Source organism: Oreochromis aureus, linkage group 23 (assembly GCF_013358895.1).
Source record: "Oreochromis aureus strain Israel breed Guangdong linkage group 23, ZZ_aureus, whole genome shotgun sequence".
NCBI classification, from domain to species: Eukaryota; Metazoa; Chordata; class Actinopteri; order Cichliformes; family Cichlidae; genus Oreochromis; species Oreochromis aureus.
Genome location: NC_052963.1, coordinates 31,309,700 through 31,324,241, shown reverse-complemented (window position 1 = coordinate 31,324,241; position 14,542 = coordinate 31,309,700). Strand labels below are relative to the sequence as shown.

General features: G+C 41.0%; 1 protein-coding gene across 3 annotated transcripts in view; it reads left to right on the top strand.

Moving 5' to 3' along the window:
- The first annotated feature begins 1,792 nt into the window (after positions 1–1,792).
- Positions 1,793–14,542, top strand: part of pbx1b (pre-B-cell leukemia homeobox 1b) — a 65,216-nt gene continuing 52,466 nt past the window's right edge. For 2 of the 3 annotated variants that reach the window (XM_039607197.1, XM_031757868.2), the window contains exons 1-2: positions 1,793–2,491; positions 3,313–3,386. In XM_039607197.1, coding sequence (XP_039463131.1) covers positions 2,304–2,491; positions 3,313–3,386 — 262 coding nt within the window. In that variant the 5' untranslated portion in view covers positions 1,793–2,303. The remainder of the gene's footprint in view (positions 2,492–3,312; positions 3,387–14,542) is intronic. The other variant, XM_039607198.1, reaches the window with a different exon arrangement.

The following is a 14,542-nucleotide window of genomic DNA, read 5'->3' as shown; positions in this document are numbered from 1 at the left end:
TTTATTTATTTTGTTTGTATTTAGCACACATCGTGACTTCTGGAGAGACATTGTTAAGAAGTTTTTCCAGGTGTTTATTTGTCAGCAGATATATTCAAAACTGGCCAGGTCAAATCAAACAGTGTAGATGTATACACAGCACTACGAACCTGAGGAATATTATATAAATTCGACTTGAGGGTGAACTGTCCTTTTACGTTATGAATTATTATGGTTGTGGCTACTTTGACTGAAAGTTAAGCAGACATACATGGCTGCAGCTGGCACAGCAAAGATAGTGGAAGACATATATATAACTTTAGGAGAAAATCCTTTTTAAAAATAGATTTTGGGGAAAAGTAAAAAAATTAAAATAACTTTTCTCATTCATATATGTTCATTTCTGGCTCCAAAAAACTGAGATGACCAGCCAAAATGCAAAAACAACCTCTTCAGAACTAATGGCTGATGGCAGCTATTCATGTGTATTTATTTATAATACACATATATAGCTGTCAAAGGGCTGAAAAAGACCGCTGAAGAGCAAAGATGGACATACGTACACCACATGCTTTCCTAAATGGTCAGTAAGGGGTTTTTTGCAAATGTTTTTTGAAGAAAAATCTATTTAGAATGCATCTGTATGAGCTCAGTGCAATTTGGTGATTGACATTGAATGCATTTTTTTTTATTTTTAAATTTTGAGAAAACACTACCATTACCATACTGATGATAATGCAATGTATTCATGCAGGCTTCATGTTTTTTTTATATGAAATGTGTTGGTCAGTCCACTAATGCACTGGCTCAAGTGCACATTGTTTACAAAGATTTGCAGAAATGTTTAATTCTGAATTGAATTCAGAGTGGGGATGAGTTTGCAGGTAGCTGTCTTTTAACTCTACTTGTAATAAAACACCAAGGCACTCTTATGTATTAAAATACGCTCCATTTTATGTGTGTCACACATGTATACATCCAGGCCAGTGATTTGCACAGCACTGTCCTTACTTTAGTTCCACTCTGGAGCCCTTTTTGCCCCTCCTCCTCTGCCTCCTTCTTCTCTCTTCCCTCTGAAAGACTCTCAGTGGTGGAGGGAAGCAGCAGCAGTGAGGCAGCACTGGGCCTGAAGGGCACTTTTCAGCCTGGCCAGACACACTCAGGCCTTGCTGCTTGGCTGCGCAACATGGGTCACCGCCTTACATTAGGAGGACCCTGCCAAAGTCAGCCAAGCGGAGCCCTGCAACATACCTGAAAATGAATGAACAAAGTCGCTGTGCCTACTGCAACAAAACAAGCTGTCTGACTGTGGGAGTCAGTTTCTGATATCAAAATGAAATATTAATGACATCAGAAAGGTGTTTTTCATAATGTGTCTCATCAGTAGATGGATTTTTCTAGTCGTAAATCTTTATGCACATTATCTATCTAATATTTATAACAAATGAGAAGGCTGGCCAATAGTTTTGATTGGTGCCCCTTATCTTGGCACAGCATGGAGATGAAATGGTCTCCACGGGGCCAGCTGGGGCTCTTGCTGAGGTCAGAAGGAGAGGCTAAAGCAGACCTCTTATTATTTATTTGGAGTTCAGGCTCTATCCATCACTGCGAGTCCTTAGAGTCTCCATGGTTGTAAGGCAGCAACCACATCTCCCAGCTTCTCCACTGAATCCCACTCTTACAGTCCAATGATAGACGTTTCGCGAGAGGCACCTCAAGGTGGGGCTAAATGGTCTTACAGTATATTCCCAATCATGTCGCGTAGGCGGAGTCTGACTCTCATGCTCTTTGCTATGTTGCTGCCTGCCCAGCTTCTACTTTAGCTTACATGACAAAAGCAAGGGGATGGAGTGACTGAAATAAACCTACACTTCGTGTTTCTCACAGCCACTTTTTGGGGGGTAATTTAGCAGGGAGAGGGGGGTTTGGATCTCTGCGCGACATTACAAGAAAACGTGCATGTTTAGTAGTAGAAAGCAGCTGCCTGTCTCTTTTACGCATACCCTACTCCAGTGAAGGCAGCAGCAGTTCAGATCAGATTTCACATTCAACCCCGACCAGCTGAGAGAGAGAGAGAGAGACAGCCAGAGAGCAGGAGGGCTCGTTTCTCCGCTTTCCTCTCCGAAACCCCCTTTTTTCCTGAGCGCCACTGACCGTTCCAGCGAGGAAAAACCCGGGTGTGCGGCGCAGTTATCGGGATTTTTTTTAATTTTTTTTTTTTTACCTCCCTCCCTCCTTTTTTTCTTTTATGTATTTTTGCAGGATTTCAGCAGCGAGAGTACCACAGAGAATTAGATAAGAGGGAAGAAGAAGAAGAAGAAGAGATGGACGAGCAGCCGAGGTTGATGCACTCTCACACGGGGGTAGGCATGGCAGGGCACCCCGGCCTGCCGCAGCATATGCAGGAAGGCACCGGAGGAACGGACGGTGACGGAAGAAAGCAGGACATTGGAGACATTTTACAGCAAATTATGACCATCACGGATCAAAGTCTGGATGAAGCCCAAGCCAGGTAAAGGACACGCGCCGGTTCGCTGTCAAGAGACGGCGGTGGCAAAGTAGATTAAAAAAATAACTAAAATTAAAAGATGGTGAAATTTAAAATAAAAAAACAAATTCTAAATATATGCGCGGACATTTCCAAATTTCCTATGCGCTACGGCGAAGATGAAAGTACAAACGTAAAGGCGGTGCGTTTCTGTGCAAAAGCCGACACAACCGATTTTGCTCCAATTAAAATAACTCGACAGCCGCGCTTCAGCAGAAAATTAAAGTGTGTGAATATGGCGTTTATTGCCAACGTGTCGCCCACTGAGGGTATTTTTAAAACACTTTTACTTTAGCGCAGTCAAGCTGCTTTTATTAGTGCACTCAAATAAAGCTCATCATTTATTTCTAAATATGAAATGGAATAAGCGAGTAACAGCCCGCGCTGTCTCTGGAGTGTTGTGCAGTTCACAGCAAAAGCAGAGCAACTTTCTTACTTGTGATACATAATTCAGGATTTCATCCATCTTGTGTGTTCCGCCTTAAATTCAGCGAACGCGAAGTTATGCATTAAAAATGTCTTTGTTTTTGTTTTTTTAATTGAGGAACTATAATGCTATAATTTTATTTTCTTAGTGTAAATATTGGAGCGTCCATAAAGGTAACTATCAATGGGTTTATAGCACATGTGTACACATACAATTTACTTTTTTCCCTGTAATTGCTCTGTAGCGTTTAACTGTTTAATAAGTTAAATCGGTAGTTTCTGATCAGTAATTTGACACAGGATAAAATCTATGCTTTTCCTTGCTGTGGTTTGCTCATAAAGCCACTTTTCTGTTTCAGGAAACACGCTCTGAACTGTCACAGAATGAAGCCAGCTCTTTTCAATGTCTTGTGTGAAATCAAAGAAAAAACAGGTATGTTCATACTAATTTTGCAGGAGTGTGTACCACTGCTCTGTCGCTGCCTCCAAATGTCCTTACGCAGGAGGGGAATTCAAAAGGGCACACACTGTATTATTAAGTAGCTGAAAAACCCACAGAGGCACAGTACCTGCTCTCCTTATCATCAGAGTCTAATTTGCTATTGAGGCTCAAATTCACGTTGGAAGGCTCGATTCAGTCACAACACAATTCACCATATAAATTTCAGTGACATGTAAGACATGTGTTTCCTCATGTAGCGCTAAAGTCTGCGTGTTTTAGCGGTTTCACAATAGGAACTGTGGACAATTACCTCCAACAGTCCTTATCAATTATTGTGTCAAAATATGAATGAGGTTCTTTTTTGATGCTATTGTGGAATAATAGAGAGTATTGAGCAAAAATTGTCACAAGCACGTTGATGTCTCCCCTTGTGAGTTAACTGTCAAGTCTGCTGAATACGTCTCTTTCTATTATGTATTGTGTCTCTCTATTAAAGCAGTTGTGAGAGAGCATGTCAGCAGAATAATTGCTAGGAGAGAAATAACGTAACATAGGAGGCGTAAGTCATGTTTCCAAATCATTCTCCCTGTGACATTTTTGAAATTGGCACAGAGAGAATTCAGTGCACTTCAGCTTGATAGCGTGCACCTCGTCTTTTATTTCCTTGTCTTTACACCGATGTGCTTTAGGACTCTTGCAAACTTACATCGTTGAGATACCGAGTTGCCAAAACCATGGCAGCAAGAGCCAGGGTTTCTGTGTGTTTCACACTCATTAGTGCATGAAATCAAATGGAAGGGGGGAAGAAGATATTGTTTCATTGTCTCCAAAGTTGCACTTGCTTATACTTGACCTTTGTGGTAGCGGTGATTGGTGCTGTTTGTGTTGTTTCTCGTGTGTGTGATCCCACCCTCGCTTGGTGCTTTCATGGATGTTTTCATTGAGGCTTTCATTGAAGATCACCTCGCTGCTCCCCCCAAGCGTGGCAGTTTATCTTGAATCGGCCACTGCCTCAGGAGAGAGCAGGGGGGCCTTTTGAAGCCTGCTGGCTCGCTCGCAGTTTTGTTGTCTTGGTAGGTTTTATCGAAGGGGAGTGACACAGTTATGCATAGTGTTTTACTCCCTGGCGCTTCTCGGAGTTCATCTAAAGTTCGGCTCTTCTGAGAGTACAAAGTAACTTGGACCCCTTCCTGCCTGCACTCCCTTTTGTTTTCGCTTTCAGCTGGTAACCTATAAATACAAGGTGCAGCATAAGGAGCTGTGTGCTGGAGATCTGGTGCCTGTCATGTTATTGTAGTTTTTTCATTTTATCCAGTCAGCTTTGTTCTAGTTTAGAAAGAAACATTTACAGCAATTTATGCAGTTTCTACTAATTCGGATACACTTTATTTGTCTTCATTTCTTTCCACAGTAGAAATAAAACTCAGAGATTACTACAGCAAAGAGTAACTGTGTATTTCTCCTTTCTCACACCTCAGCTGTGCAGTCAAGTTTAGTGTAAATAAAGTATGGAGTGTGAAAAACATTTCCTTCCATGTAACACATCAAGTCACTGACAGATTAGGCGCCATTATACAAAGGTTGTGCCCGCTCTTTTGACTTAATCCTTTCAATAATATTTGCCTTTCTTGATGAGACCAGCAGTGTCATTAGTACACGATGAGCGATATTATGAATGAATATATCTTGGGTCAGTTTTTGAATTTCAGCTGTAAAAGGCTTCTCTGCTGTGTTGTGAAAAAGTCGTAGCTTGTTGCTCCATCTAGTGGTTTTCCCTTCTTTTGAAATCTAATTAAAATAGTGGAATTACTGAGTGTTTAATATCTTTTTTATTGTAATGTAATTTAAGTTAAGAAATTTTTCAATGTACATTTACACGAATCTGAGGCTATACTGGCAAAACAAAGTAGCTGAATTGGCTTTTATGTTAAAAAGTGCTTCAATGTTTACTGTAAAGTGTAAATTTGGTTCTTTTTACTACATTTTTTTGGCACACCTTTTTGCTTAGACGTTCTTCATATTTCAATATTGAAATTACTACTAAATCAGTATAAGCCACTTTCAAATATTTCAGCGCGCAGCTTTAGCAACTGCTCGGAGCTGCAAGTGAGCCGCTGTAACTTTGTCCTCAGTAACCATCAGAGTGCAAAGACAGTGTGTATCCACAGAGCTGCTGTTTGCTTGTGTATATTTTCCATCCCTGGAGCCGCTGACAGCACCTGCAGGACACAATGCCAGTGCCGATCTAGGGCCTGAACTTGTGACCTGCTCTGTGTACTTTTACTGGGAAGAAGTGAGCGATGGCCAACAGAAATATTGTGCAGTATAAACAAGCACAATAGAACACCGACACCAGGGAGGAAAAAGAGGAGGAAGGAACACTTTATTTAAACCAGTGTTTTTAGTTTTTTTTTCTCTTCCTTTTTTGACAGACAGCGGCTCTGACTTTACCCAGATTCATTCCGGGCATATTTGGGCTGTCTATTTTACTTCAAAGGAACGCTGTTTTCCTGATGCTGTGTGTGTGCGCGCGCGCGCGTGCAGCATCATACATTAATAAGAGGAGACGAAGCATAAAATATAAAGAGCATATTAATTATATGACTGTATTTATCTAAAATGTGGAGCAAAGGTAAAAGCAGCACAGCTTCTCCGTGTTAGTGCTCATCCTAGCTGTGTCGCTGAGCTCTGGTAGTTTCACATAGATACTTTCCAAAAATATGTCGTAACAGTTGGACTCCACTGCCATTGGACGATATAGTCTTTACCTCTCACTAACTGATTTCTTTAAATTAAGAGGCTGGCAAAGGTGAATATATCAAGTGAGCTATTTGTTTGTCTATTAATGTATCTTTATCACAGGTATTTTTAAGGTGCGCTGTTTTTTTCTTGGGCTTCTCCCTTACTTTTTTATGATTGATGAAAATGCCTCTTTAGATAAGCAAAGGCTTGACAAACTGATTTGGAAAATGAGCCGCCTTGACCTCTGTAAACACTTCATCAACATCGTAAATCTCTGGCAGTGTCAAACAAAACCACTCCTTGACTGAGCTGCTCAGTAAATGCGCTGCACTGACTCGCTGTTTAATTTTTTTCCTCTCAACCTCAACAAAAGGCCAGCTTTCTCGTGGCCCGTGTTTGTGTAGTGTAAGGTTTCAAGCCTAGGGGATCCTCCATTTATAAAAATGACTAGCCGAGTGATGTAATGTTATTTTTTGAAGGGTGAAAATAGGGTGTTTTATAGAGGGCAGCCGAGCAGTGTTTGACAGGATGAAATGAGCCAGAGGTCTGATTATGGAAGGTGTGTGGAAGCCTACACTACATTGACTTGTCAGACCATTCAGATGCTTGGCATCTGCCGATTTGTATTACAGAGGCTGAACTCGGCTCAGCTCTGCACGTCACTGGCGAAACGCTTTGAAGCAGCCTTCGAGGTGATCAGGTATGATGTAACCTTTAAAACGTGATACAGCTGGTGCAGTGCTGAAACCGCTGGCCAATACTTAAAAACTGGTAAGATGGCTGACAGGAAATCTATCACCGCTGGTATTGATATGCGATCAATCACCTTTAAAGCAACAATACAAGTATGTCCGACGTGAGGATCCATTTATAAATGGAATATCTTTTGCTTTTTTGCCACTGAATGGCTTTTGTAATTGACTGTTTTTATTAATGAATTGGTTAGCTTTGTGACTTAATGCAGTTTCATCGGATCAGTCAAAAAGTATTCAATTTACTGTCATTTAAGAACAAGAAAAGGAGCAAATTCTCCCATGCGAGCACACAGAGTTGTTGATTTATTGTTTTTTTATGCTCAAACAATTACTTTAAACAGTTTTCGATTCATTTCCATCGGCCGATTAATCAAATAATTGACGAGTCTTTGCAGTTTTCCGCAAAAGAGAGATTTGAACTGAAAAAATCTGTAAAATTGTGATCACATTTCAGTCCACTAAATGAAGCAATTGATGGATCAATCACAATTAAATTGTTGATGAATTGTTTTCATGAATATGTACCTGACTGATAAACTGACGGTTGGGTCTATTACATGTTAGAAGGTTGGTAAAAAAAAAGGATAAAGTTGTCTGATAGATGCTAATGTGGCAATGCACAGCTAAAGGCTCTATTTTCAGGTTACCAAACGGGTACACATGGAATATGAAATAGCCACATTACAGCAGCAATTAAGCATTTGTAGGGCTTGTTGGGAGTCACTGCAAGTGCAAAGCAGCAGGTAGTAACAGTACACATTACCTTCTGCGTACTATATTACATGTCGAGGTGGATGTCACGGGGCCGTGCCTCCCCTCTCGTGATCGTCTCCCGGTGGACGCAGATACGTGCAGCCTTTGTCTCCCTCTTATCCTTCCTCCCCCGTGCTGATACAGCAGCATCCAGCAGGAGAGAAATGCTAAGCTCGCCGCCACAGCTGTTTCCCCAATCGCTCTGCTTAATCATCCACTGAGAGAGAGGAAGAGCTGAAGTCTAATTCTGCTCTGAGGATGTCGACGACTGGGGAAAATGTGTTTTGATTAACCAACATAAGGCAGACTTTTTTTTTTTCGGTGCTGCATTTGATGCAGAATCGTAATCACAGAATCATCAGCGAGTGACAGCATTGTAAATGGCGAGCTAATACCATTACAGTATAGAACAATGTGGTTACATTATACATTATGCAAATTGTCAGTCGCCTAATTGATACATGTTAATCATATTAAGGAGCTTAATTATAGGAATCTTAGTGTGCTGCGATTTGGTAATTAACACTGACATCACACGTACAAGGAAAGTGATCTATTTTTTTCCAGGACACATTTCTCTTCTCATCCTTGTGAAAAGGAAGCAGCAGCTCTACATCGTTTTTATATTTTTGAATTTCCTGAACTGATGAATGATTTTCTTCCTCTCTGCTGAAGGCTACTGGAATGCAGTTTGTAGAAAAAATTACATTTAGCTCCCAGCAGCTCTGCCAGTGTGGAGATTACAGACTGAAGGCGAGATCCAAGCAGACTTGTAAAAGAGCGCGGGCCTCAATCTTTTACCTGAATGTCGACTCCTGCGCCTAAATATCACTGTTCTGCCATTTACCTCGATCAAGGCTCTCTTTGCAATCTCAGTCCCTGCAGGTTTGCTCTGCCTTTTTTATACTGGCCTCCTTAATATGTTACGAATTTAATCAAGTCTACAAATTTGTTATGCACGTTAAATTGAACATGCAATGGTACATTCGAATGTGGTTGCCATACCAACCCCCCAGGAGTTCATTTTCCATAATGTAGTGTTTGGAATCTCATTTCCTCCACTCTCCCCTGCTGCTACTTGCAGACGCCACCTCCAGGCTTCCACTGTATGTTCGCCACGGAGGAGGCTCGACTGCCACAGCTTTCAAACACTGGAGGGAGGGAGAAAGGAAGGAGAGAGGGAGAGAGAGGCCTCTCTCCACGTAGTGGAAATGACACAAATTAATATACACTACTTAAACCAGACCAAGATTAATGGTTCCCTTTCGCTGCAGCTTAGTCCCACTGTCAGTTGCCGGGTGCTCGTTGGACAAAATCAACACTAATCAACATTTATTCCACTTTTGCCCTGGGCTCTCAGGAGTCTGGCAGGACTGCCTGCCCCCCCTCCCTTACCTCCTCTCTTCCCTCCCAGCAATCCACCCCTCCCTCCGTCCGTCTCGCTACGCTTTTCACCTCTCATCCAGCTCCTCCATACATCACCCTCCTCACACCGCTCGGCTCCTCAGAGAAGAGTGCGCCCCCTCCTATCAGGCCACATTAGAGTCATGATAGATTTTCTCTTTTCATTTGCATCTGATATTTAACACAGCAAAGCAGTTGCTCTGTCACTTTACAGTACAAGCGTATGAGCGCGTGCACGCGGGCTCTTGTACGCGTGTGTCTTTTTGAAGCAGTTGGTAATCTTATCTGCGCTCAGTCACCACTGCATTATGGGAAACAGGATATTCATTCACTGCTCAGTCAGGAGTGTGTATGTGTGCGCGTGTCTCAAGTTGTGTATTTATACAGCACTTCATTTGCTGGAAAGTAGTATTTTAGATTTCCCACCACCAATAAACTGAACTCCGAGGTGTCACGTGCATTTTCCGAGTATCCATACAGCTTATCGTGCGCGTCGTAAATTTCCCTTTGATATCAGTGACTGGCACTCAGATCTGCTGACTCTTCTTTCAGCTCCACCATCAGCCTCGCACAGCAACAATAAGTATCCCGTGAAGGCTCATAATTGGCCGAGCTAATGCAGGTCACAATTCCACTGATGCTGCTCGACTCTTTGTCATTCCACCAGCTATGATAAAAACACGCTCACAGGGGCAATTAATAAGAAATATGAACAAAATTAAACAGCATCTATATCCTAACTGTAACTATATACTATGTAAACATTATATCTTGATTGAGGCTCATCTGCTGCAAAAGGAAATTTTAATGTTTTTTTTCTTGTGATTCCGATGCTTTGGTATATATTAGTATTTATTCATGCAGGGTGATTTTTCCACAGTCAGAATGGAAGTTTTGAGGACAGACAAATAAGTAATTCAACCAAAGGAAGGAGATAATGAGGAGAACTACATCAGGATGATGTAACGATCCACCATCATTAAATTTTGGAGACTGTTAAGATTGTTGAAAATTATTACATGATCTGATAGTGTTATGGATATTTCTGGTTAATCCATCAGCAGTAAACAGAGCACTTACAAATTCCAGTTTAAAAATAATTCCTGACATTACTTCCTGATATCTGGATATATAGGACTAATGTTAATTTAGCTGATGTGGTTGTCAGATGCTGTACCTCGAGTACTTCCAGGTCGTATAACATAACATTTTTAGATTTTACACCATAGATGGAAAAATCTTACATAACTACAGTCATGCAAGTAAGTTTGTTTCTATAGTTGTAAAACACAACAGCCTACTAGTAATATTAGCATGCCACTATAGATGCACCCACTGCTATTTAGATTTCTAAAAGTCTGATTTCCTCATTCCATTTTTTCCCCAAATCCTATTCATTACATTGTAATTACAAATTCAAAACATGAGTTGGCAGTAGGATTTTTTCAATGTCAGTGTTGGAGCTAATAAACATTAAAGAAGAGTAAGGCAAAAGAGAGAGAGAAAGAAAAGAGAAGACCTCAGAACCAGTTAACTGATTGGCAGTCATGAAGATGAGGAAAGAGGAAATGCTACGCTGCCAGATTACTGACTTTACAGAGTTAGCATCATGAGAAAGCACGTTTGGAGACATTATCCAAATCAGTTCCCAACTGGAGTGGTTCCAGTTGCCTGGGAGATGTGACATAGGTTAATATGATCACCAGAGAATCATTTATATCCGAAGCTGATTGGCCAGTTTTTAACCATGAGTTGTCAGCTGTGAAAGAACTATTTCTTTATAATAAGTTTCTTTAAGTTTCAAATTTAACACAAAAACAAAAAAGACAAATAAACCTTGGCATCGGATATTGGCTAAGCTTATTTCAAACATTGACATCAGCCCAGAATTTCTCAGTCGGTCCTTATTTGTCACTCAAGTAAGGTGGTGAAAAAAACACCCAAAAACCCCCTCAGATCTACAGTCCTTTTTTGTGTGCGTTGTTTTCACAACCATTTGGATTTTCATTCATCCAGCTATTGTCTTACCCACTTGTTCCTATTTAGGGAGCTGGATGTGCTGGATCTATTCCCAGCAGGCATTGGGTGGGAGCCAAGGAAACACACTCAGCGGGTGAACAGTCCATCACAGCAGTTCAGATTTTATTAATGTCCAGTAATCTGAGGTGGAATCCCTACTGCGACAGTCTCAGATTTAGAATCTGCGTGTCGCTTTATCCCCCTCTGAAGATGAAATTGTGCAAACAGCTGATGCCTCTTTTCCTCTTTTCCTACTTTGCCAAGATATTCAGCGCAGTGTTGTCCATCTTGTAGGACTGCACGGCCAGAGGCATTGTCATGGAACCAACTGGCCTCATTGAAGTGACACCTAGTGCTTTGTCAGCTTTGTGTCTCAGGTGCCAACCTGCGCTTCCCAAAATAAACTGTCATGCAATGTGGCAGGACAGAAAAATGTAGAAGGAGCATGTTGGGGCCCTGTGCCCCCCTGAAAGGAAACAAATGTTCCATAGCAGAAATGTATTGTGGCTTTGGATGCCTTCCCAGCACCGACACCAGCGACGTGGAGGGAAACTTAAAGCGTGGAGTGTGATCGTCTGCAGCATCAGCAGGGGTCGCAGCAGGTGGGAACGTAGAAGTAAAACGTGAAGTTTCTCTGCATTGACATAGCTTTTTAATTACATTTATTTCAACTTATTTCATTTCACTGTGGACCTGTTAGACTTTGACAGCTCTTTGTTACTTGCAGACATCCTCTTCCAGAAATAGCTTATGCTTACTGTAGTTAGCTGCTCTTCCTGTTTTTATAAATGGTCTGTCATTTTCTCTCTGCGGTGCAACATCACACCAGGGAAGTGAGCGGAGGATGTGTTCTTGGTTGAAGTCACTTTCAGACTGGTGTCAGGAGGCTGGAAAGGGTGAGCATGCGGAAAGTCATATGCAGAGATTCCTTACCGACCTCTAAAGTGTGACCACCAGCCGTGTCTGCCCTGTTGGATTTGGCCCTGAGTGTGTGATTCCTGTTAGATCTCGCTGTGGCCAGTGTGTTCTATAGCTGCTATGACATTTTTATGACTAGTGGACTGAAGTAAAGGTGGGAGTCACAAAGGCTTGAAATGGATCTGCACCTCTATAATGAGGAACCAGCAGCTAATCATGCACACAAAGGGAAGGCTTCTGTAGGCTGACAGCGAAAAGTATAATGATGTTTCACTAAACATGGATTGCAGAGCTGGAAAGGTTGTGATGTGAACATTGTTTGAGCCAGGATTGTCTGGAGGAGGAGAAATGGGCTCATTAATACTCTACAAGGGGGTCACTGCTCCATCCAAGCGAGACAATAAGCACTTCTGTTAAAGCCGTGCACCTACTGAGCTCTGAAATGTTACATTTGTATGTTAAAATTGTTTTTCAGTACAAACAAAACACAAAAGATTTTTCTAAAATTCAAGGTACACCTAATTCTCAAGGCTAATATTTGAGTTTTACATGAAGTCAGCATAAAAGACTGTTTTTATTTCTAATAAAACTTAACCAGTTTGCTAAATCACGTTCGTTTTATTACGCTGTCACTGTGACAGCTACACGACTTTGTGACAAATGTAATAAATCTTAATTGATTGAACAGTTAATAGTATAAAACTGAAGATGGATTCACTTTTAATAAATATACCAAATAAATCATTTCTAAATGAGATTTCATCCACATTTATCCTGTTGCTCCGTCATACCTTTAGCTGTGATGCTAACGTTGCTAAAGGAATATGAAACGTGAATGTGCTTTATGTAATTCCAATACTAATGTCATGTTTTTAGTTGGGTTTTCTTTACCAAGGAATTCAGAATGGTGTTTAGTGTCTACTGTTTTTACAAGATACAAGAAGCATAACTGGAAAATGCTATAAAACTAGCTAAAATAAGCTATCTGACAGACTCTGTTGGTAGCTTAATAAGAGGAAGTATTTTAATGTTGCGATTTGTCTTGTACAAAGTTACATTTTACAAAGTGATCCTGAAGTTAGACCGCTGACAGACTTCTTGGAGAACATCAAGTGCAGGGGTCATTGCAGTTTCCATTAGCCCATGGTAATCCTACTAACCAATTTTAAAAGAACAGAAAAAAATCCAACCAGTGACAAATCATTTTTGGATTAATTTCTTATTTATTCTAGCACTATTATTGCACTGTTATTCCAACATTACACCTTTTTTAACTGTACAATTAATCAGCCAAATAAAAAAAACCCATCAGGATAATAATTGATAATCAACATAATCATTAGCTGTATTTCTAACAGCCAACTGGCCGACCTGTCATTGCTCTTCTAGCTGATAAATCCGCTCTGCTCCTGCCTCCGCTGTAAAGAGATTGTGTTGATAAGTTAATATTCCGACAACAGAGATGAGATAAAGAGGTTTTAGGAGTTTGGAGGATAGTGTAACCTTGATAAAACGCTCATCTCAGTGACACTGATTTTCACCATCCATCTTCATCTGATATGAAGTATGCAAATGGTGGCATCGGCTGGGAGTGGAGTACGGTGCTGTTAAATGGGCCATTTCAAATGTTCTTTGTACCATGCTGACTTCCAAAAAATTCACTGTCAGCCAGCTCAGCGCAGACTGAAATCTTTTTGGAGACACTTTTCCACCTTTATCTTATATCTTCTTCTATTTCTTCCCACTTCCATCCGCCTCTCCCTCTTTTTTTTCTTCCCTTCTCCAGCTTTCCCTTCCCCTCTCCTTGCATGCCATACAAATTAGGTAGGCACTGACAGTGTCAGAATGGCTACTCATGAAATATTAACAGCTTGTAGAGAATTTTACATTGCTACATTTCTCTTCATTTTTAACTGTGTCAGCACAGGCTGTGGAACATTTATTTGTGTGAGTTCAGGAAGGCTATTACCCTAACAGCTTTTTTTTTTTCAATGTTGTAGATGATATCCATCAACCCTCTTTCCAAAACCATGCAGTCTATCTCACCTCAAATATTTTTGCCTTGCAAATGGAAGTGATTCGATTGTGTTTATTTGTACCTACCGCATCCTGGATACGTGATCTTTGGGTACAAGAGCTTCGATGTAAGAAGCTGTTTATTGCCTTATGAAGCTGGTAATTATCTCCTTATGGGTAAAATAAGACAAACACTGTGGATTAGACAACATATGGAAGCCTGTTAAAATGTCTGCATGGAAGGTAAACCTTGGACTGACTGTGGTAAACAATGAGTCCAATTAAAAGTTGTCGAGGATCAGTATTCCCGAGCGTTAAAGAGAATCTAAAAGAGGTGCCATGCTTTTCTTGTTTGCCTTTAAGACGGTTGATTTAGCTTTTATTTATTTTTTATCTCTACTGGTCTCCAAGCGCCTTCAGCTCAGTGGGCGGGGATGGCCTCTCTCTTTCTGCCTTTTTGTTGGATGGCCTTTATAAAGATGGAGCTGTCAATCATCTGCAGGCTTCCCAGTGCTGAGAGGCAGCATCAGTTCTCTGTGA